General features: G+C 41.4%; 1 protein-coding gene across 1 annotated transcript in view; it reads left to right on the top strand.

Moving 5' to 3' along the window:
- The window catches only part of LOC117502402 (alanine aminotransferase 2-like), a 38,911-nt gene extending 25,993 nt beyond the window's left edge, over positions 1-12,918 (top strand). Inside the window, exons 5-11 of the mRNA XM_034161480.1 lie at positions 643-886; positions 1,130-1,209; positions 3,149-3,285; positions 5,122-5,296; positions 6,298-6,453; positions 6,550-6,662; positions 12,476-12,918. Coding sequence (XP_034017371.1) covers positions 643-886; positions 1,130-1,209; positions 3,149-3,285; positions 5,122-5,296; positions 6,298-6,453; positions 6,550-6,662; positions 12,476-12,566 — 996 coding nt within the window. The 3' untranslated portion in view covers positions 12,567-12,918. The remainder of the gene's footprint in view (positions 1-642; positions 887-1,129; positions 1,210-3,148; positions 3,286-5,121; positions 5,297-6,297; positions 6,454-6,549; positions 6,663-12,475) is intronic.
- Positions 12,919-21,826: the final 8,908 nt, after the last annotated feature.

Genomic DNA, 21,826 nt, shown 5'->3' with positions numbered 1-21,826 from the left:
TAGGGTGATGTGGTTTGGATTAGCTAAAACATGTCAAAGCAGGTCTATTTTTTCATGTTTTTCTTCCATCAAAATGTGAATGATTTGGGCTCACTTTCAGTCTATTGCATAAACTGATTTTTTCATACTCTCTGTAAGCATATTATTGTTGTGTGAATGAGAACATTGCACACCTCAGTTGAAGTGAGAAATTGATTGCCAGCACTGCACCTGCTTTGGTCCAGAAATCATAAAAATACCAACATAACCTATTATTAAGCTGTCAAATTATAGAATATAGCCATTTCCAGTCAAGTACATTGTTTTTATCAGCAGAAATTTGTTTTTTGTAACTTTAAATATAGAGTGACATACTGTAACGTCAGTCACACATAATTATGCAATCATTCAGTTTATGCCTTTGATTTGTAATATGGCAAGGTGCAGCAGAATGACAGTTGCTTGCAACCTTATATCCTAGAATAAAGAGTTGCTAACCCTGTATAGTTTGAAGACAAAGTTGCAATAAAGTTTATGAATATTTGTAATTCATCAACAAATGTATGGCCTGTAACACCATGGACTCTGTGGCGTTAATGTTAAGTTACTGTTTTTGATGGACTTTGTCATTAAAGTGTATTTGTTACACCGTATCGGTTGCAGACCATACTGAGGATCCTGGTGTGCGGCGTGGGCTGCGACCGCACTGGGGTCATGATCCCCATCCCGCAGTACCCGCTGTACTCTGCCACCCTGACAGACCTCAACGCCGTGCAGGTCCATTATTACCTGAATGAAGAGGAGTGTTGGAGTCTGGACGTCACGGAGCTCAGGAGAGCGCTGACTGAAGCCAGGCAGCACTGCAGTCCCAGAGTCCTTTGTGCCATCAACCCCGGCAACCCAACTGGTGTGTGTGTGTGTGTGTGTGTGTGTGTGTGTGTGTGTGTGTGTGTGTGTGTGTGTGTGTGTGTGTGTGTGTGTGTGTGTGTGTGTGTGTGTGTGTGTGTGTGTGTGTGTGTGTGTGTGTCTTACATTTGTTCTGAATTCCAGTTCTCTGTGTTGCTGTTCTGTGTGCACAAACTGTTATCAGGCATTAAAGTGCTTTAATCTAAGTGTTGACTTTAATTTATTGGGACGTGTGATCTGATAGGTCAGGTTCAGAGCAGACGCTGCATAGAAGACGTCATCCGATTTGCTAGAGATGAGCATCTTTTCCTGTTGGCTGATGAAGTAAGTGAACACATTTACACACATTCTGTTTTCTTTGAGTAATAAATGATACTCTGGGATGTAATTTATGTAGAAACTACTACAATCTGCTTCTCAAAGAACAATTTTTTTTTTTCTTTTTTGTGGTCACAAATTCATACCTTGTGCACACATTACTTAACTCACAGGACATAATGTCACTTATGTACTCTAGAATTTGTAACTCATGCAGAGTAATTATGCAGTTTCTAATCTCATACTACCTGTTCTGTAGTCTCAGATGAAGAACTTGTCCACACAAATGACTTAATCCAAGGTGATGAATTAGGAATTTGTGCACACAGATGATTTACTTTGTGCTTATTAATGAGGAACTGGGGCACATGTACAACTGAATTTGTGCTCTCTAATTATTTACTTTGTCCTTATGAGTCAAAATTTCTCCACGCTTATTTTGTGCTCATACAGAACTCTTGTACACACATTACTTAATTTATGCTTTCAGTGAGCCTGCAGTAACGAACTGGTGCACATAACTGACTTAATTTGTGCTCATGAATAAAGAACTTATGCATACAAAGTATTTATAGTAGTGATGAATTAAGAATTTGTGCAAACAAATGATTTACTGTGTGCTTATGAATAAAGAGCTCTTTTTCTTTATTTTACTTAATTTGTGCTCATGAAGTCAGTATTTGTGCACACAATTTATTTACTTTGCGCTCATAAATTAAGAACCTGTGCAAACAAATTGTTTAATTTGTGCACACCATTTACTTACTTTGCACCCTTACATGAAGAGCCTGTGCACATAAATTGCTTAATTGGTGCACACAATGTATTAACTTTGCGCTCATAAATGAAGAACCTGTGCACACAGATTGCTTAATTTGTGCACACAATTATTTACTTTGCGCTCTCACGTGACTTGCTTTGTGGCCCCAGGTAATCAATTATACAGTGAGGAAAATAAGTATTTGAACACCCTACGATTTTGCAAGTTCTCCCACTTGGAAATCATGGAGGGGTCTGAAATTTTCATCTTAGGTGCATGTCCACTGTGAGAGACATAATCTAAAAAAAATCCGGAAAACGCAATGTATGGTTTTTTTTTTTAAATAATTGATTTATTTTACGTTCCTGCTGCAAATAAGTATTTGAACACCTACCAACCAGCAAGAATTCTGGCTCACATAGACCTGTTAATTTTTCTTTAAGAAGTCAAACCCCAAAACACACAGCCAGGGCAACTAAGGAGGGGCTCCATAAGAAGCATTTCAAGGTCCTGGAGTGGCCTGGCCAGTCTCCAGATCTGAACTCAATAGAAAATCTTTGGAGGGAGCTGAAACTCCAAACCTGAAAGATCTAGAGAAAAATTAACAGGTCTGTGTGAGCCAGAATTCTTGCTGGTTGGTAGGTGTTCAAATACTTATTTACAGCAGTAACATACAAATAAATTATTTAAAAAAAACATACATTGTGATTTCCAGATTTTTTTTTTAAGACTATGTGGATGTGCACCTAAGATGAAAATTTCAGACCCCTCCATGATTTCTAAGTGGGAGAACTTGCAAAATTGCAGGGTGTTCAAATACTTATTTTCCTCATTGTATGTAAATTATTGCAACTGAACTCTCAATCTTATTTTCATAAATTAGGAACTTGTTTGGGGGGAGAGTGGGGGTAATTCTTGCTCGTTTGTTTGCTTTTTTGTTAGGGGCACGGCTTCGTATGAGTGCTGCTTTAGTTACCGCCACCAAACAAGACCGGAGGTGGAGGTAACGTCTCCTCGGATTATCAGTAGATTCTGATACCTCAGACTCTGCCCTTAAACCTCAGTGCAGCTGCGTGTGTGGGTGCACAGTGGCGCCTCCTTTTTTCTTTTTTTTTTTGTGAACAATAAGGACTCCTTAATCGGCCTCATGGTTTGATATTTTCCTGTTGTTGTTGTTTGTTTTAGGTTTACCAGGATAACGTATATGCAGATGGTTGTGAGTTCCACTCCTTTAAGAAGGTGTTGTTTGAGATGGGACCAGAGTTCTCCAGCACCGTAGAACTCGCCTCCTTCCACTCTGCATCCAAATGCTACATGGGCGAGTAAGGAGCCACACACACACACACACACACACACCCCGACTCTGGACACAATGGTGGATCTTCTCGTGACTGAGTCATCAGTCAATCTCCACAATTATAACTCTATTAAAAAAAACAAAAATCAACTCGGTAATTCAACATCAAATTTTGTTCATTTGTTTTGTATTTTGTATATTAATTCCAGAGTGTTAAACCAGTATGTCATTGGGACAGAACAGTTTAAAACCAGATTTTGACCATTCAGGCCAACAGACAGATGGCGCCAGTGAGAGAGGCGCATGTGAATGAGAGGATTCAGCACCAGGCAGCCGAAAAACTTAACTGCCGCCAAACTGTCAAGACTACAACTAACGATTAATATCATAATCAGTTCACTGATTGGTTACTCTGTCAGTTAGTTGTTTGGCCCATTTTAAAATGGTAAAAAATGTTAATCAGCATTATCCAGAGTCCAAGACGCCTTCAAAGGTCTTGTTTTGTCCACAGCCCAAAGATAATTTGTTTATACTATCAGACAGGAGGAAAAGAACTAGTTAAAAAAAGAGTGCAGCAGATAACCAAAACAATCGTTTAGTTTGTGATAAAACCATGGAATTTGGTGCACATATTCTAAATTAACTGTTTATTTTCAGATATGGAGCCATCCTGGAGCTGACCTCTAATGAGCTACATGGGTCACAAAAGAATTACACTGGGATCAAAATTTAAAAATGTTCCAATCATGTTGAAAACTATACCATATTATTTGTGTGATCATAAGGATTCCGAAAAGGCATAGTTTGGACTATCTATGACTGAATGTTATGGGGTAAAAACAGGGAAAAAAAAATGGTGACAAAGGTCAGTTTCAGTTTGTACAGGAGTCAAAAGTTAAAGTTACTTCAATTCTGGTAAAAAGTGATGGAAATTATTGGTTGAGGGAATAGGATTAATAAATGGAATAGTTTTGATTGTGTTAAATGTTTGGTCTCCAAAGTAAAGGTCAAACAAGATCGATGTCCATTGGATTCTATGACATGTGGCACATGTTACCCCGTAACATGATAACCTACCATGACAGATGGTGCAAACTATTCCTTTTAAAATGCTATTAACTCAACCAATAATTTGCAACATTTTTACCAAAATTGGAGCAACTTTAACTTTTCACCCCTGTACAAACTGAAACTGACCTTTGTCACCATTTTTGCTGTTTTTTTTTTTTTTTTTTTTTTAATACCCCATAACTCCATGGAATTCAGTCATAGATGGTCCAAACTATACCTTTTTGGAATCCTTATGATCACTCAAATAATGTGGTATCGATTTCAACATGATTGGAACATTTTCTAAATTTTGACCCCTATGTAATTCTTTATTGGCCCCTGTAGCTCATTAGAGGTCAGTTTCAAGATGGCTCCATATCTGAAAATAAACATTAGTTAATTTAGAATATGTGTGCCAAATTTCATGCTTTTATCACAAACTGCATGATTGTTATGGAAATTTTATTAAGCTGCTCCACTAAGACTCAAAATGATTAATTATCAAAATAGTTCTGGATTATCTCTGTATATACTTAACTGTTGCAGCTCTACCCAACTAGCCTGTGATTTAGATATTTCAATTTTTAAATGAATGATTTAGTAGTTAATAATCAGTTCATAAGATCATTGTTTTCTCTTTAATAGTGTGTGTGTCGGGGGGGGGGGTCTGTCCTCAAACAGTCCTTCAGGCCGTCCACTTTGCTGTTTTTTTTTTTTTGTTTGTTTTTTTCATTGTGTGATGTCTTTGGCACGTTCTCTCGCTGAGATTTTTCTGTCCTGTATCGCTGTTTGACACTGTTTGCATTTTTAGGTGTGGGTTCCGCGGCGGTTACATGGAGGTGGTGAACTTGGACCCCGAGGTGAAGATGCAGCTCACCAAACTGGTCTCTGTGCGTCTGTGCTCCCCCGTCCCCGGACAGGCGCTGATGGACCTGGTAGCTAACCCCCCGCGTCCCGACGAGCCCTCATATGCCTTATTTGTCAAGGTCAGAACTGATAATTAAGTCTGCTTTAGAAATCTCCTGATTTCAAAAGTTTTTTGTTTTGTTTTTTTTTTTTGTTTTTTTTTTGTCGTTATAACATTATTGTTCATGACTACCACTAGGGGGCAGACTAATTATTTTACTTTTTTGCCATCATTAATTATATTTATTTTATTTTAATATGATCTGTAGAAATCAGGACTTGGCCACTTTAACCGGTTCATTTTCTGCTTCTTGTCCTGTATGGAAGACAGTTAAAAATGTCAAAAAACACATTTGAAGTCAAACAGGAGTTTTTGGCAAAAGATAACACAATAAAATCAAGTTTGGTCGTTATTGTCACAGCTACAAACCATGTCTCTGTTTAAAAAAATAAGTAAATAAAATAAATATTTTTTTATTGATGACTGTAATGTTTGTGTTTTGAACGATTACTTGTAATTTACTTTTTAGCGCTGCTGTTTGCTCAATTCCTGTATTTCTAAGATGTTTCATTGGCTTCTAAGAATATAATTTAATTTCTTTCCATCTGACACACAAAGCTCACTCACTAACTTACTGATCACAGTGACTGACAGATATCTGCACAGTTTTGGCATTTCCTGATGAACCTGAATGCACCATTACTCTTGGTGCCTGTGAAGACTGCGTTTTGAGTGTTTTTTGAACCCTGACCACGAGAGGCGGGACTTCACGGTCTTACAGAGAGATTTTCTGTCCGTGCCACACCACAAAAACTATTTGATTTGTTTTTTTACTTTATTTTTTTTCTTCATGTTGTGCTGAAATAATCTTCACCTGCAGCAGAGGTTCAGTGAAAAACCTTTAAATTTATTCTTATTATTATTATTTATTCTTGTGTACATAAACAAAGGCTTATATAAATTGTGACCTGTGGATTTTGGCGGGTTTCACCAAACCCAGTTTTTACTCTTCTGCTTGTTCTTGAACTGCTCAGAGCATGAGATATTGTGAACTTTGGCCTTTGTGACCTTTACCAACAGGAGCGCTCGGCGGTGTTGGCGGCATTGGCGGAGAAGGCGAAGCTAACAGAGGAGACCTTCAACGCAATACCCGGGATCACCTGTAACCCTGTTCAGGGCGCCATGTACACCTTCCCCCGCATCACGATACCTCCGAAAGCCATCGCCAAGGCAGAGGTCTGGGATCCCCTCAGCCAAGCTTTAGAGCCGCTGCCACAGTGTCTGATGTTTGTGTGACGTCTGTGTGACATTTGTTTGTGTGTCTGTGTGCAGGAGGAAGGTTTGCATCCAGACATGTTCTATTGCATGAGGATGCTGGACGAGGAGGGAATCTGTCTGGTGCCCGGCAGCGGATTCGGACAAAGAACCGGAACGTTCCACTTCAGGTGAGGACGATAGACCCTGTACGAAAGTCTGGTCCAGAAGTATTTGGACATTTTGGTTTTAGTTTCAGGGGACCATAAAATAATCGGACAACTGAGCATTTTGACGTCCAGGCGTGTGCATTATTTTTCTTGTGACGGCGCATCTGACACTGAAGCTCTGAGGCTTGTGTCGTATCCAAATGAAGCCCCGTGTTGAAGCTTGCATTATTCCTCTGAATATCCTGAGGCCTCACTTCAGTCAAATCTTGTTTCGTTTTGCTTAAAAACATGCAGATAAACAGAAGCGTTTCTGCTTGTCTTCACACCTGCAGTTCAGTTTCCGTCTTCTATTTCTTCTGAGTATATTTTTGGAAGCAGCAGAATTTATCTCTAAAAGCAGAAACCACTTGAACTCCATCAGGGTTAAAACAGTTTAAATCAGTAAAGCATCACTCAAACCGACCCAGCAACATAAAGAACCACTTCCCTTTTCTGCGCTTCAGCACTCTTACATCCTGTAAATTCTTTTTTTTTTTTTTTTTTTTTTTGTCCAATAATTACTGTAATATTATTTGCTCTCTTAACCTCCTTGTGTGCTATACTTTGTTTGACCAGTAGAGGGCAGTAGTCTATAATGAGCTGTGAAGAGACTTGAAGTAATGAAGCTTTGGGTGAAGCATTTGGCTGCAAAACCTTGACCACTTGCAAAAAAACAAAACAAAAAAAACAAACAAACTTCACCTCACCATCATTAGATAAAAAGGTCTGGAGAGGTTGCAGGTTGGAATGAGAACTGATGCTTCGCTAATTTAATCTTTATTTAACCAGGTTAGTCTCATTAAGATCAAGACCTGTTTTGCAAGGGAGACCTGGACAATTATAACGTTTCCAATTCACCTAACCTGCATGTCTTTAAATGTGGGAGGAAACTGGAGGAAACCCACGCAAACATGAGAACATGCAAACTCCACATAGAAAGTGGTTGGTGTCAAAGCTGAGACTCCCACGCTTCGCTAAAAGCATTATTATTGATCTGCCTACTCAGATAGCAGCTTATCATCCTGACCTTTTATTGTGGCCAGCCTAAGGCACACCTGTGCAATAATCATGCCGTCTAATCAGCATCTTGATCTGCCACACCTGTGGCAGATCAAAAAAAAAAAAACACACACAAAAAAAAAACATGCAGAAGTCGAGTTCTGTGCGGAATAACAATACAACAATTGGACAGCATGGTGGGTTAGTGGTTAGCACTGTTGCCTCAAAGCAGGAAGGTCATGGGTTCGATTCCCACCTGTGTCCTTTCTGTGTACAGTTTCTGTTCTCCCTGTGTTTCCTTTCACATTTAAAGGACATGTCACGTGTTTCAATGTCCCAGTTAGCAACACAACATCAAAGTACTCATGATTGTAAATCTCTCTGCACACGTGCTCATAATTAGTGGTTTCTGATGTTTTTTATTATTCTCCCAAAGCGAGGAAAGAGATGCATTTCCGGAAAACGTCTCACTCTGCATTTCTCTGCATGTGATGTCATTAAGAGGAAAACAGAAACATCTCAGACAGAGACGGAGGGAAACGAATGCGGTTCTGTCTGATAAAGAAGCTTCTGAGCTTTTCTTTGAAAGCAGCAGCTCGGATTTACGGAGGAGGAGACACACTTCACCCCGAAACTCTCTAACTTGTGTCTGTCGAATTTGGAACTTAGTGTTGTGACGCTGCAGTTTGTGGTACAGCTGCTGGTTTACTGCTGCTGTGATCATGGACGTGCCTGGACACGGAGTAGGTCTCTTATTGGAAAAACTCAGAACACTCTATTTTCAGGAGCTAATGGACTCTCTAATGTGCCACAATCCTGACAGAAGTTGGGTTGAAGGCAGAGCTGCGATCGGACATCAGGCGTGCGTGATCAGAACCCGAGAGCGAGTGGACCTGGACATTATTCTCTAGCCGAGTGGAACTTGAAAAGGATCTCTGGCTGTGGATCCATGAGGATGAGTGGACTGTTCCATGGCTGGCGATTGCGTGCACGTGTGGGGCTTGTTTTTGTTGTGGACTAATTTGGAAATCTCTACATTGGGGTGAGTGGAATGTTCTTTTTTTCCATCTTTTGCTTTGTGTTTTTTTCAATGGAGCTATTTACTTTCAGAGAGTCTGTGGATGTGGAGTGTGTGTGTGTGTGTGCGCGCGCACAGCAGCTGTTTTGTCCCCTAATTTAGACTGACGTCTGGCTGAATTTGAACAATATATAATCAATATTAAGCTTGTAGACTCTCTTCAATGTTATAAAACTGTCAATCTCTATAAGGAACTTTCAGAAGAAAATTAATGTTGAATAATCCCTTAATTAAAAAAAAAAAACACAGCTGACATGCAGGTTAAAACGTTTGTTACACTGTTTTAACCTGCATGTCAGCTATTTATTGCTGCTTTATGAACATAGAATGTCTCCGTGATGACACAGATATATATATTTATTTCATTTTTCACAGTTATATACAACACTTATAAGCCTTTTTAACAGGCTGTTTATGATTAATTGCCGCAGGTGCACAAAAACCTTCTCACAGCTGCTCCTTTTACCATGACGACATCAAAATTAACAGTTATCACTTAAAAACAAGTCGTCATAACACGACATCACACTTGTGTAAACTTTGGAATTAATCTGTGCCTCAGCTCATTGAAGCGCACGCTGGGACACTTCTAGTTAACTATGTCACCTGTCTGAAACACTAGAGTACTCACAAGTACTTTGTTTTCGACGTCTCCGTAACTGTTTGCTGTGAATGCCATATACTTTGAAACCGGTCAAGGCAATGCACAAAGTAATCCCGGTGTATCATTGGATGGTCACTAACAGCCTAAATCTAAATTATGATTTCAGTGCAACATGTCCTTTAAAGATGTGCAGGTTGGGTGAATTGGACACTTTATAATTGTTCAGGTCTCCCTTGCAAAGAGTTCTTGATCTACATGGGACTAACCTGGTTAAATAAATGTACAGTAGAATCCACTATTTACAAGCAAGAAAAAAGAATGTTTTGTAATATTGCACATGTTCAAGTGATGTTGCACATCAGTGTACAAGTATTAGTGCACAAGAATGTATAGTATTATTGCACATGAGAGATGGAAAAATGGTTACTTTAATGATATTAGTGGTCTGAGGGGTCGACTGGGAACAGTGCTGGTTGTGGAGTCTGACGGCAGCAGGAAGGAAGGACCTGCTGTGTCGCTCCTTCACGTACTTTGGGTGGAACAGCTTGTCACTGAAGGAGCTTTCTAGTGCAGTCAGGGTGTCACTCACAGGGTGGGAGGTGTTCTCCAGCAGGGCTGACAGCTTAGCCATCATCCTCCTCTCTCGCACCTCCTGCACTGAGTCCAGGGGACTTCCAGGACAGAGCTGGCCTTCCGAATCACTTTATCCAGTCTCCTCCTCTCAGCACTTGTGATACTGCTGCTCCTGCAGACCACTCTGTCAAACATGGCTGATGCCACCACAGAGTCAAAGAAGGTGCTCAGGAGTGCCCCCTGCACTCAGCAGGTAGAGTCTGCTCTGGCACTTTATAAAGTGCATGTTGTTTGACCAGTCCAGTTTATTGTTTAGGTGAACACCCGGGTACTTGTAAGAGGCCACTATATCAATATCTGTTCCTTGAATCATCACCGGTGTCGGTGGAGAGCGCCTGTGCCTGCGGAAGTCCACCACCAGTTCTTTGGTTTTCCCCGCATTGATGTGGAGGTGGCTATGCTGACACCAGGCCACAAAGTCCTGGGTCACCCCTCTGTACTCTGTCGTCTTCGTCAGTGATGAGGCAGATTATTTCAGAGAACTTGTGCAGGTGATGGTTGACAGAGTTGTACATGAAGTCTGCAGTGTTGAGGATGAAGAGAAAGGGAGCCAAGACGGTTCCTTGCGGGGGGGCCCCATGCTGCAGTTGACCATATCAGAGACGCAGTCCCAAGCCCTCCATGTACTGTGGTGGTTCTGTGAGGTAGACCAAGGTGAGTGGTGGCAGTTCACACCTGTGATCTCCAGCTTGTCCCTCAGGAGCACGAGCTGTATGGTATTGAAAGCACTGGAGAAATAAAAAAAAACATGATTCTCACAGTGCTCCCAGGCTTTTCCAGGTGAGACAGCGCTCTATGTTGGTGAGACAGCACTCTATATTGGAGGTAGATGACAGCATCATCCACTTCACTGCCAGGCTGGTACGCAAACTGAAGTGGATTCTTCAATGAATTCACCGGGAGGTGGAGGTGTCCAAGGACCAGCCTCTCCAGGGTCTTCATCAGATGCGATGTCAGTGCCACTGGTCTGACGCTGCTGAAGTCCCCAAGGTGTGGCAACCTTTCCTTCTGAACTGTTACCACACAGGAGGCTTACCACAGCTGAGGTACTCTCCCAAGTCTCGGGCTGAAGATGTGCTTCACAATCCTGCACAGCTGGTTGGCAGAGGATTGGAGGAGCCGGGAGCTGATGCCATCAGGACCAGTTGCCTTCTTCACCTTGATCTTCCTGAGCTTATTCCTCACCTGGGTTATTGAGCAGGACAGGTGGGGGGGTTGAGTGCTGGTGGGTGGAGATGAAGTGGGGGGGACTATTGGCAGGAGGAGGAGCAGAGGGTGGCTGTGAGACAGAGCTGGAACCTGTTGAAAAACAGGTTGGTTTGTTCACCCACTTCAGATCCCCCGCTGCCTGGGCGTTGGGCTCCTTGTGACCAGATGGTTTTTAGGCCTCTCCAGACTCCCCTGATGTTCTTCTGCTGCAGCTGGTCCTCCATCTTCCTCCTGTAGCTGTTTTTTCTTGTCCCTGATCTTCCACCTCAGCTTCCTCTGTGCAGCCCTCAGCTCTTGCTTGTTTCTTGATCTGAAGGCCCAGTGTTTCTCCGTGAGGGGAGCCTTAATATCAGGATTGATCCAGGGTTTGTTGCTGGAGAAACACCAAACAGACCTGGTGGGTCTGTTCGGGCCACACAGACGTTTATATAGTCTGTTTTGCAATTTGTGAAACCATCGATGTCCTCCCTGTGATGATCACAAAGTTCTTTCCACACAGTGGTTTCAAAACAGTCCCTCAGACTATCTCCTTACTGCGTGGTGATGGCTGGTTGTCTGTGCACAAAGGATTTGTACACAGGCAGGAGATGAACCAGGTTGTGATCAAGTCTTCCCGGGGAGGAGGATGATTTATATACCTCCTTGGTGTTGGCATAAAATAAATCCAGTATTTTATTGTCTCTTGTGGGGCAAGTGACATACTGTGTAAATGTGGGCAGGGTAGAGGAGGGGGGGCATGATTGAAGTCCCCAGAGAAAAGGGCCTCGGGGTGTGTGCAGCCTGCAGGTTAGAGTGGAGAAGATCAGAGTGCATCACCTTTAGCAGATCGTTGGGGTGGGGGGGTACACACCTATCGTGTTAACATAACGGACAATTTAAAGTTTCCAGCTGCAAGTTGCTCCTGGTGTGTAGTGAGCATCTTGCATGACAGCACCCTGACATCGGTGTGTGTCTGTTTGTGTGAATGTGAAGCATATTCTTTATCCGTTATATATTTGGATCATGCAATTTTTTTGCATGTATTTAGTAAATAGTATTTGAGTTTGATTGAAGCTTAAAATGCATATTTTTGCTATTTCAACAAACATCTGCTTGACCTCTGGCCTGTAGTTGCAGCTTCACGATGGAGTGGAACACACACTTCAGTGTTTCGAGTATTGTTTCGTCCTGATGGCGTTCATTAGCAGCACCTCATTAACCTGCTTTGCGGTTGTATTGATGGTTGTGGTGTCTGTTGGTCGGCTGTCGTCTTTCTACCTGTTATGTGTTCAGGATGACCATCTTACCTCCAACTGAGAAACTGAAAGTTGTTCTGGAGAGAATCGCAGCGTTCCATCAGCGCTTCACCAGAGAGTTTTCATAGTGTCCCTGAGACTTTCAGCAACACCTCACGTGCCTTGACGGGAGGCGGCAGGATGCACCACTGGCACGTCTCTTCAGCAGTTTTGAGGAAACTAACAGGAGGCAACACCATGCAGATTTCCTGCTTGTGCACATGGCAGCTGCAGCGATGGAATCACTAACTTGCACTTTTCCGAAAACGTCCAGTATTTAAGGAAAGGTTCCAGTCAGTGGTCTATAACGTCCAATTAGATTCTTAGTTTTCTTTTAATCAGTTGTTTAGTGTCACCGCAGCAACATGATTGTCCTGAACTCTGCAAGATTTAAAGGTTTTAATTTTACAGATGAAGGGAAAATGTTTAATGTAAATCAGTTTCTGGTTTTCACTGTCCTTGGTACTGATATGGAGTATCATCTATGCCCCAAACAAAAAATCCCTGAGAAGCAGTGGTCCAAAACTGGTTTTCAGAATTACCCTGTTAACAACAAACTAGCCTTTTTTTTTTTTTTTTTTAAATCATGGTTGCTGTGTTCACAAATGTGTCTCCATGGCAACCGCATCCAGCCAAAACAAATCTGTGCTGAAATAAAATGCTCTTAATGGATTTGCATCCTGAATGTTTGCATTAGCCCCACAGCAGCAGTGGACAAGCTCCTCCCACTCCAACATTCTCAACTTTAGAATGTTATTTTAAAAACGTACGGTCGAGGAACATCGGACGAACAAAGAACTTCAGCGTTAAAACGTGGACATCTGAGCTCAGCCAAAATCTCACCAAGTGGCACGGTGACCCAGCCCGCATCTCTGTATGTTCTGGGGTGCAAAGTGATAATCTGTTATTGTGTTTTAATGGAAAACAAACGTTTGGTCAGTTTTAAGAATTAATTTAAGAAGTATAACTTACCTGGAAATGACTCCAGTTCTGTGAGTACACTTTGAAAATGAGTTTCACATAATGCAATTTTTAGATAAAGCGATGTAAAATTAAACTGCTCAAGTAGTTGGCTGTAGTAACATGTTTTACAGACTTTTTTTGGGGGGGTGGGGGGGTGTAAATGTTAATTGTTCTGAAATTTCATTAAAAATTTCTGATAAATCCCATTGTGATATGGACTTGTCTTTTACGGCACTTTTTTTTTTTTTTCTTTTTTTTTTAAAGACTCCACCTCTAATTGATCATCTTGTCCTGACTGCTCCCATTAGGGGGCGCCACAGCTGATCAATTGTTTCCATCTCACTCTGTCCTCCGTATCATCCTGTCACACTGACCACCAGCATGTCCTCCAACACATCCTTTGGCCTCCATCCTTCTCACTATATACCATGGTCCCTCCTCTACACATGTCCAAACCATCTCAATCTCGCCTCTGAGCTTATCTCCAAACCATCTCTCCTGAGCTGTCCCTCTATGTTCATTCCTAATCCTGTCAATTCTCGTCACTCCCAAAGAGAATAACATCTTCAGCTCTGCCTCCTGTGTTTTGTTTTTTTTTTTGTTTTTTTTGTTTTTTTAGTGCCACTGTCTCTAAGCTGTCCAACATAGCTGGTCTCTCTATTGTAGAGAAGTGATGGTCTAGTGGTTAAGTGTTGGACTTGCAACCAGAGGATCCTCTGTTCAAATCCCAGCGTGACCGGAAAATCACTACGGGCCCTTGGGCAAGGTTCTTAATTCTGTAGTTGCTCCCTGGTTGTAGTGAGTGTAGTGAGTACATTGGGGTGAATGTAAGGCATTGATGTGTAAAGCGCTATGAGTGTCTGATGCAGCTGGAAAAGCACTCTATAAATCTCTCCATTACTTTGGACAGTTGACAAAGTATTTAAACTTTCTGCTTTCACCACTTCTACTCCTTGTGCACTATTCCACTGGGCTCTATCTTGTGTGTGTACACACACACACACACACTCAGTTGTGCTCCTGCTTACTTTCATTCCTCTGCTCTCCAGAGCGTACCCTCACGTCTCCAAACTAATCTCAACCAGCTTTTTCCAGCAGATTCTTGTCTGTCCTTCCCCATTGCAAAGAAAGGACTGAGCCCATTCTTGACATCATCCCACCTTCAATGGATCTCGTTCTTACCGTGCATTGCAGCACTGTCACATTATCCTTGTACATGTCCTGCACTACCTTCACATACTTCACTCCAGACTTCCTCATACAATACCACAATGCTTCTCTTGGCACCATCATAAGCTTTCTCTAAATTCACAAACACACAATGCCATTCCTTCTGATCCTCAGTCAGCGCTCTCAGCAAACATTGCATCGTGCTGCTCTTTCGCAGCATGAAACCATATCGCTGCTCACAGGTCGCAGCTTATTTTCTCAGCCTAGCTCCTGCTATTCTGATGTGGCTGATCAGCTCTATGCCTCTGTAGTTACCTGCAGCTCGGCAGTTCAATCTTGTTATTAAACACCTGAATGAGCACACTTCATCTCCACTCAAACATCCACTCACTTTCCAAGATTATTAAATAGTGTGGTTAGAAACTCACTGCCATCTCTCCTAAATATTTCTATACCCCTACTGGAATGTCATCTGGACCAACTGCCTTTCCACTCTTCATAGCTGCCCTCACTTCTTCCAATACCTTACACTTCCTGATTTGTTTGCTCCACATCATCCAGCCTTTTCACTTATTTTCTTCATTCATCAGCTTCTCAAAATATTCCCTCCACCAACACTCCAGCTACACATCATTTCTAGCTGTGTCCCTTTGTCTGGCCAATCAGTTTTCTTCTCCTTCCTTATGTAACAAGGGCCAGCAGGAGGTGCTGTCTGCTAAGTTTATAAACATCACTCCCCAAAGCCAAAAGACACTCTAGCAACAAGGAGGAGGCTCTAGCACTGGGAGGAGTTCAGTGCCAATTGGGTTGATTGAGTCAGAGCACATGTACTGTATGTGAAGGACCTTCATGCAGCAGATCCTGTGTATCACAAAATTGGCAACATTAACTTCAGGACTGGGAAGGACATGCCACAGATTATGCTATCACAGTCACACAGCACCAAAATGTAAGCGATTGAGTGGAAGGCCAAAGGATCTGGTTAGAGAAGAGGCATTCCTGAAGGTAGCAGACTGTCTGGAGAAGAATGATGAGCAGATACCAGCAACTGATCTTATTGGGAAAATGGTAGAATACACACAAGAGTCTATTGATCCATAGTTTCAAACATATGAAAACTGAGGTAAAGAAACACTTTGGAGAGCACATGGTCATTTTAGAGTTGAATGGAAAGCCAAATGTGGTCACCTTCTGTACCACTGTAGCCAAAATTGTTCAGGACTTCCACTGTCAACAGCAAAAGAATGCACTGAATGAAACAGACCAAAGCATTGAAACAGCTGCCACACTTACAAAGAATGACAAAGATGTAAAACTATCCGACACCTACCCTGCTTATGACAGTATGTCATCCTCTGATAGAGGAGTTTCTGCCAGGATCCCTGTTGAAGTTTCTCCGAGTGCTCTTTTCAGGGAAGGATGTTGCTGTAAAACTTGCTTCTATAGGCCAGGCAATTACACAAGCAACACGCCCAGGAGGGCTTCAGTCCCCTCTTCAAATTGGGCTGGGTGTCCAGTTGCACCACCATTTCCAGTCAAAGTTTTGATAGATTCTCTCCATGAACATGGGTTTTGTTATTCATATTCAGAGGTTAAATGTTTGAAAGGAGTGCTGCAGTAATGCATGGTACAGAGTACAGAGGGGTCTGTTCTAACACACCTATGTTGGCAACAGGGTCAGACTCTGATGATCCTGTGACAGAATAAACGGACCATGTACGAGTTAGTTTTATACAGCCCATCACATAAAATTTAATAAACAGGAAGTTTGTATATCTATTGTCTTTTATGTACTGTATGTTTTGCATGTTATTTCCTGAGTGTTAATATTTATTTCATATTTCTTGTGACAAATAATTATTTCACCATCTAAATGGTAAATGGACTGCATTCATGTAGCACTTTTCCATCTGCATCAGATGCTCAAAGTGCTTTACAATAATGCCCCACATTCACCCCGATGTGAGGCTGCTGCCATACAAGGTGCCCAGTGCACACCGGGAGCAACGCAGGGGATTAAGGACCTTGCCCAAGGCCCCTTAGTGATCTTCCGGTCAGGCTGGGATTTGTGTAACGGAGGCCAGCAGGTGTCGCTGTGCACCAGTAGATTCAGTAGATTCTCACAAATCCAACAAGACCAAGCATTCATGATATGCACACTCTTAAGGGTATGAAATTGGGCTATTAGTTAAAAAAAAGTAGAAAAGGGGGTGTTCACAATAATAGTAGTGTGGCATTCAGTCAGTGAGTTCATCAATTTTGTGGAACAAACAGGTGTGAATCAGGTGTCCCCTATTTAAGGATGAAGCCAGGACCTGTTGAACATGCTTTTCTCTTTGAAAGCCTGAGGAAAATGGGACGTTCAAGACATTGTTCAGAAGAACAGCGTAGTTTGATTAAAAAGTTGATTGGAGAGGGGAAAACTTATACGCAGGTGCAAAAAATTATAGGCTGTTCATCTACAATGATCTCCAATGCTTTAAAATGGACACAAAAAAAAAAAAAAAAAACGCGTGGAAGAAAACAGAAAACAACCATCAAAATGGATAGAAGAATAACCAGAATGGCAAAGGCTCACCCATTGATCAGCTCCAGGATGATCAAAGACAGTCTGGAGTTACCTGTAAGTGCTGTGACAGAAGACGCCTGTGTGAAGCTAATTTATTTGCAAGAATCCCCAGCAAAGTCCCTCTGTTAAATAAAAGACGTGCAGAAGAGGTTACAATTTGCCAAAGAACACATCAACTGGCCTAAAGGGAAATGGAGGAATATTTTGTGGACTAATGAGAGTAAAATTGTTCTTTTTGAGTCCAAGGGCCGCAGACAGTTTGTGAGATGACCCCCAAACTCTGAACACCCCCTTTTCTACTTTTTTTTTTTTTTTACTAATAGCCCAATTTCATAGCCTTAAGAGTGTGCATATCATGAATGCTCAGTCTTGTTGGATTTGTGAGAATCTACTGAATCTACTGGTACCTTGTTTCCCATGTAACAATAAGAAATCTACTCAAAACCTGGATTAATCTTTTAAGTCACATAGCACTATTATTATTCTGAACACTACTGTACAAATGCGGACCGGGCTGTATCTGCTGTGGCGACCTCAAACGCAACGGGAGCAGCCAAATGGACAACTTGTCTTGTGATCAACCAAAAATATGGTGGCCACTTAGTTTTTTGTTGCACGAGGGAATTTTCTGAAAACAATGTGAAAATCCAAAGGAGCCTTCAAGTATGATGACTTATGCCCTTGACTGCATTTTGACCTAAAATCTTGTCATAACTTTAACCTTATTGATATCAATGTAAACTGGACTTCTAGGGGTTTAAAATGGAGTTAATTACTTTTATACGTTACATAGATCAAAAGATATGTTTTCCCTACCTTGCTATATAGTGACTAAAGATCATTGACATGGTTGTACTTGACTGCAAATTTGTACTTCTTCAATCAAATATATTGATCTATATTTTTAGTATGTTATTTTTACATGTATTAGGAACAAAACAGGAATGAAAACATTTGGAATTTGTGCTACCTCAAGACAATTTTTTTTTTTTACCATAGAATGCCTGGACTGATACAACCCCTGGCAAAAATTATGGAATCACCGGCCTTCGAGGATGTTCATTCAGTTGTTTAATTTTGTAGAAAAAAGCAGATCACAGACATGACACAAAACTAAAGTAATTTCAAATGGCAACTTTCTGGCTTTAAGAAACACTATAAGAAATCAAGAAAAAAAGATTGTGGCAGTCAGTAACGGTTACTTTTTTATACCAAGCAGAGGGAAAAAATATGGAATCACTCAATTCTGAGGAAAAAATTATGGACTCACCCTGTAAATTTTCATCCCCAAAACTAACACCTGCATCATATCAGATCTGCTCGTTAGTCTGCATCTAAAAAGGAGTGAACACACCTTGGAGAGCTGTTGCACCAAGTGGACTGACATGAATCATAGCTCCAACACGAGAGATGTCAATTGAAACAAAGGAGAGGATTATCAAACTCTTAAAAGAGAGCGCAATGTTGCAAAAGATGTTGGTTGTTCACAGTCAGCTGTGTCTAAACTCTGGACCAAATACAAACAACATGGGAAGGTTGTTAAAGGCAAACATACTGGTAGACCAAGGAAGACATCAAAGCGTCAAGACAGAAAATTTAAAGCAATATGTCTCAAAAATCGAAAAATGTACAGCCATCTCCCCAGTGCCTTTACCTGACATGCAGCCCCATATCATCAATGACTGGAAATTTACATGTTCTCTTCAGGCAGTCATCTTTATAAATCTCATTGGAAAGGCACCAAACAAAAGTTCCAGCGTCATCACCTTGCTCAATGCAGATTCGGTCACAGACGTTGACTCCAGTTTCCGCCCATTCATTCCTCATTTGTTTTGTTGTCATTACATCATCAATAAATGCACAAGTTTATGTTGATATTTTGGACAACTGAAAGGATGTTTGGGGATGATGAAATCATTTTTCAAGATGATAATGCATCTTGCCATAGAGCAAAAACTGCAAAAACATTCCTTGCAAAAAGAGACACAGGGTCAATGTCATGGCATAGCGTCAATGAGCAGATCTGATTTGATGCAGGTGTTAATTTGGGGGATGAAAATTTACAGGGTGATTCCATAATTTTTTCCTCAGAATTGAGTGATTCCATATTTTTTTCCTCTGCTTGGTCTAAAGAAGCAACCGTTACTGACTGCCACAATCTTTTTTTCTTGATTTCTTAGTGTTTCTTAAAGCCAGAAAGTTGCCATTTGAAATGACTTTAGTTTTGTGTCATGTCTGTGATCTGCTTTTTTTTCTACAAAATTAAACAACTGAATGAACATCCTCCGAGGCTGGTGATTCCATAATTTTTGCCAGGGGTTGTACTATCACCCCTTCAGTTTCCAACATCACACTCATCACACTTTTTAAAATGACCACACCATGGTACCATATGAGGCCACCTCTGATGCTCCTGTCTTACTTCACTTACACTTGTTCTCTTGCACACAGTAGGTCTGTCTGCCTTTCTCCTCTCCATCACGATATCCTGTATAAATGAGAAGTACGCCACCAAGTGGTTATGAAGTGTAATTACAACTGCTGGCAGCCATAAGCTATTTGAGGTTAAATTTACAATAGTCTGTCGTGGAAGCTGTTAGTGTCATATCGTTCTGCTGCTGCAAAAATAAATTTGCTGATTAAAAAAAGTTAAAGTTCAGAGTATAATTAGTTGTCCTGCTCTATTAATCTTATTTTGGCATTTCAGGGGAATACACTATAGTGGCTCTGAGGGGCTCTTGGAGGCAGAATATTCGACTAATGAGGTTCATCTGAGAGTGGCTCTAATTTCAAGAAGTTCAAAATTTAGTAACAACAGCATGAGGCAGTTTGTGTACGAGGTACTACGAGGATTTTAGAGGCGTGTGGTGAGGGTGAGGCCCATTATCCAAGTGCCTGGCAGCTATAAAAACTGGACAGTATTTTACCTCCGCCCTCTCGCGCACTTCGTTGTGACAAACCTACCTGCTTTGCGTGCTGGACACTATATATAAGAATTATTTTGTAGCAGATTAATCATTTTCTGTCAGTTTGGATGATGAAAACACTTCTTTATAAGCAGCTGTATGTTTGATCGATTTAACATCTTGTTATAATGGATCAAATCAGGCATGCTGTGCGCGCTGACGCAATGACTTGCACTCAAGACGAGCATTTACACAAAACGCGAGTGCAGACAGGAATGGAAGAACGCAAAATTAAAAGTTGGCTCAGTGTAAAAATGACCACAAGCCACAGAAGAAATAAAGTCAGTGAGAAGTGCAGAGATGACTGTCCAGGAACCCATGGTTCAGCTCTAGCTGGTCTATGGATGTGTTTTTTGTTGGGTTCTTTTTTTTGGCGCGGGGATCCGTTCGGTGTCCGTAAACAGCGTTCCTGCGGTCGAACCGTTTCCAGCCCTTAGGGTCTGACCTACTCCGGTCGTTGTGGTCCTGTAATCACTTTAAAACTTTTTCAGCTGTTCTCTGCGTTGCTGTAATGTCGGGTACCCGTGAGCGGCCAAAGACTGGGAGATTTTCTCATTTCGCATCACATCATCCACCTCTGTATTCTCTCCTCCGCCACCACACACAGAAACATCCGCAGCTCATCCACGGACCACGGTGTGGTTTTGTGCGAGTAAAAAAAAAACAAAAAAAAAAAAAACTTGCAGTGAAACGAAAGAAAAGGACGGTCGAGGAAAAGCAAAAAAAAAAAAAAAAAATGAGTAGTGCTACTTTCGTAAAGTAGAAAAGCACCATAAGTGATAGATTAAAACATAGATCAATCTTTGAATAGTCGCTGACACACATGCGTGGCTCAAACTTGTGACAAATACCAAAGCGAATCTGGCTGCATCTGCCGTGTCGACCCCGAACAAAAACGGGAGCAGCCGAAAGGACAACAACTAACAGAGGCCGTTTGGCCGTTAACATTGGGCCATATACCGGCCCAATTTCATGGTGTTTGGTGATTCCATTAATGAGAAAATGCATCATGAAATAAAGAGCATCATACATCGTCAACCTCGAAGCCATGAAAACTGCAAACAGAGCAACAAATTTTAATGTTACCAGTTCAATAATTGAGGTTTGGGAACCAGAAAACATTACACGCTTTTCTACGTCAGAAAAGCCAATGAGTTTATTTGGGTCAATTTCGCAATATTGGGGTAGAGGGGGACATCTAGTTGCAAATGACCTACACAGAACAGGCTCACTCCAATCACAGAGGTATATGGGTTTCCTATATTTGACTACAGGGATCAAAAGTTATTAGAAGTTGTTTTTGAAAAACATTTCTAGCGCCATCTACCATTTTTTACACTGGCCATTTTTTTGTATACAGTGAGATTTTCCTGAGCTCTACCAACCCTGTAAATTTCACATTTCAGCTCTGCCTGGTTTTTGCTGCCCATTGACATGTGCCTAGAAAATACAAAACACCCCCCCCCCCCACACACACACACACACTATTAATCTTCCCCCAGTGGACTAATTTAATTAGGCAGGTAATCATGTTTTAAAACCACATGAACTGTCTGAAAACACTTATTTGTATGAGACTCCGCCTCTGCCCCGCTTGAAATCAGTCATCAGAAATGTCAGTTGTTTGTTTGAGGATTCGGACGTTCTCAGTTAATCTCAGATTAAAGGACTCGTGATTGTT

This window comes from Thalassophryne amazonica, chromosome 1, assembly GCF_902500255.1.
Source record: "Thalassophryne amazonica chromosome 1, fThaAma1.1, whole genome shotgun sequence".
Lineage (NCBI taxonomy): Eukaryota > Metazoa > Chordata > Actinopteri > Batrachoidiformes > Batrachoididae > Thalassophryne > Thalassophryne amazonica.
Note: the sequence above shows the minus strand (reverse complement) of the source record. Positions and strands in the feature narration are given on the sequence as shown.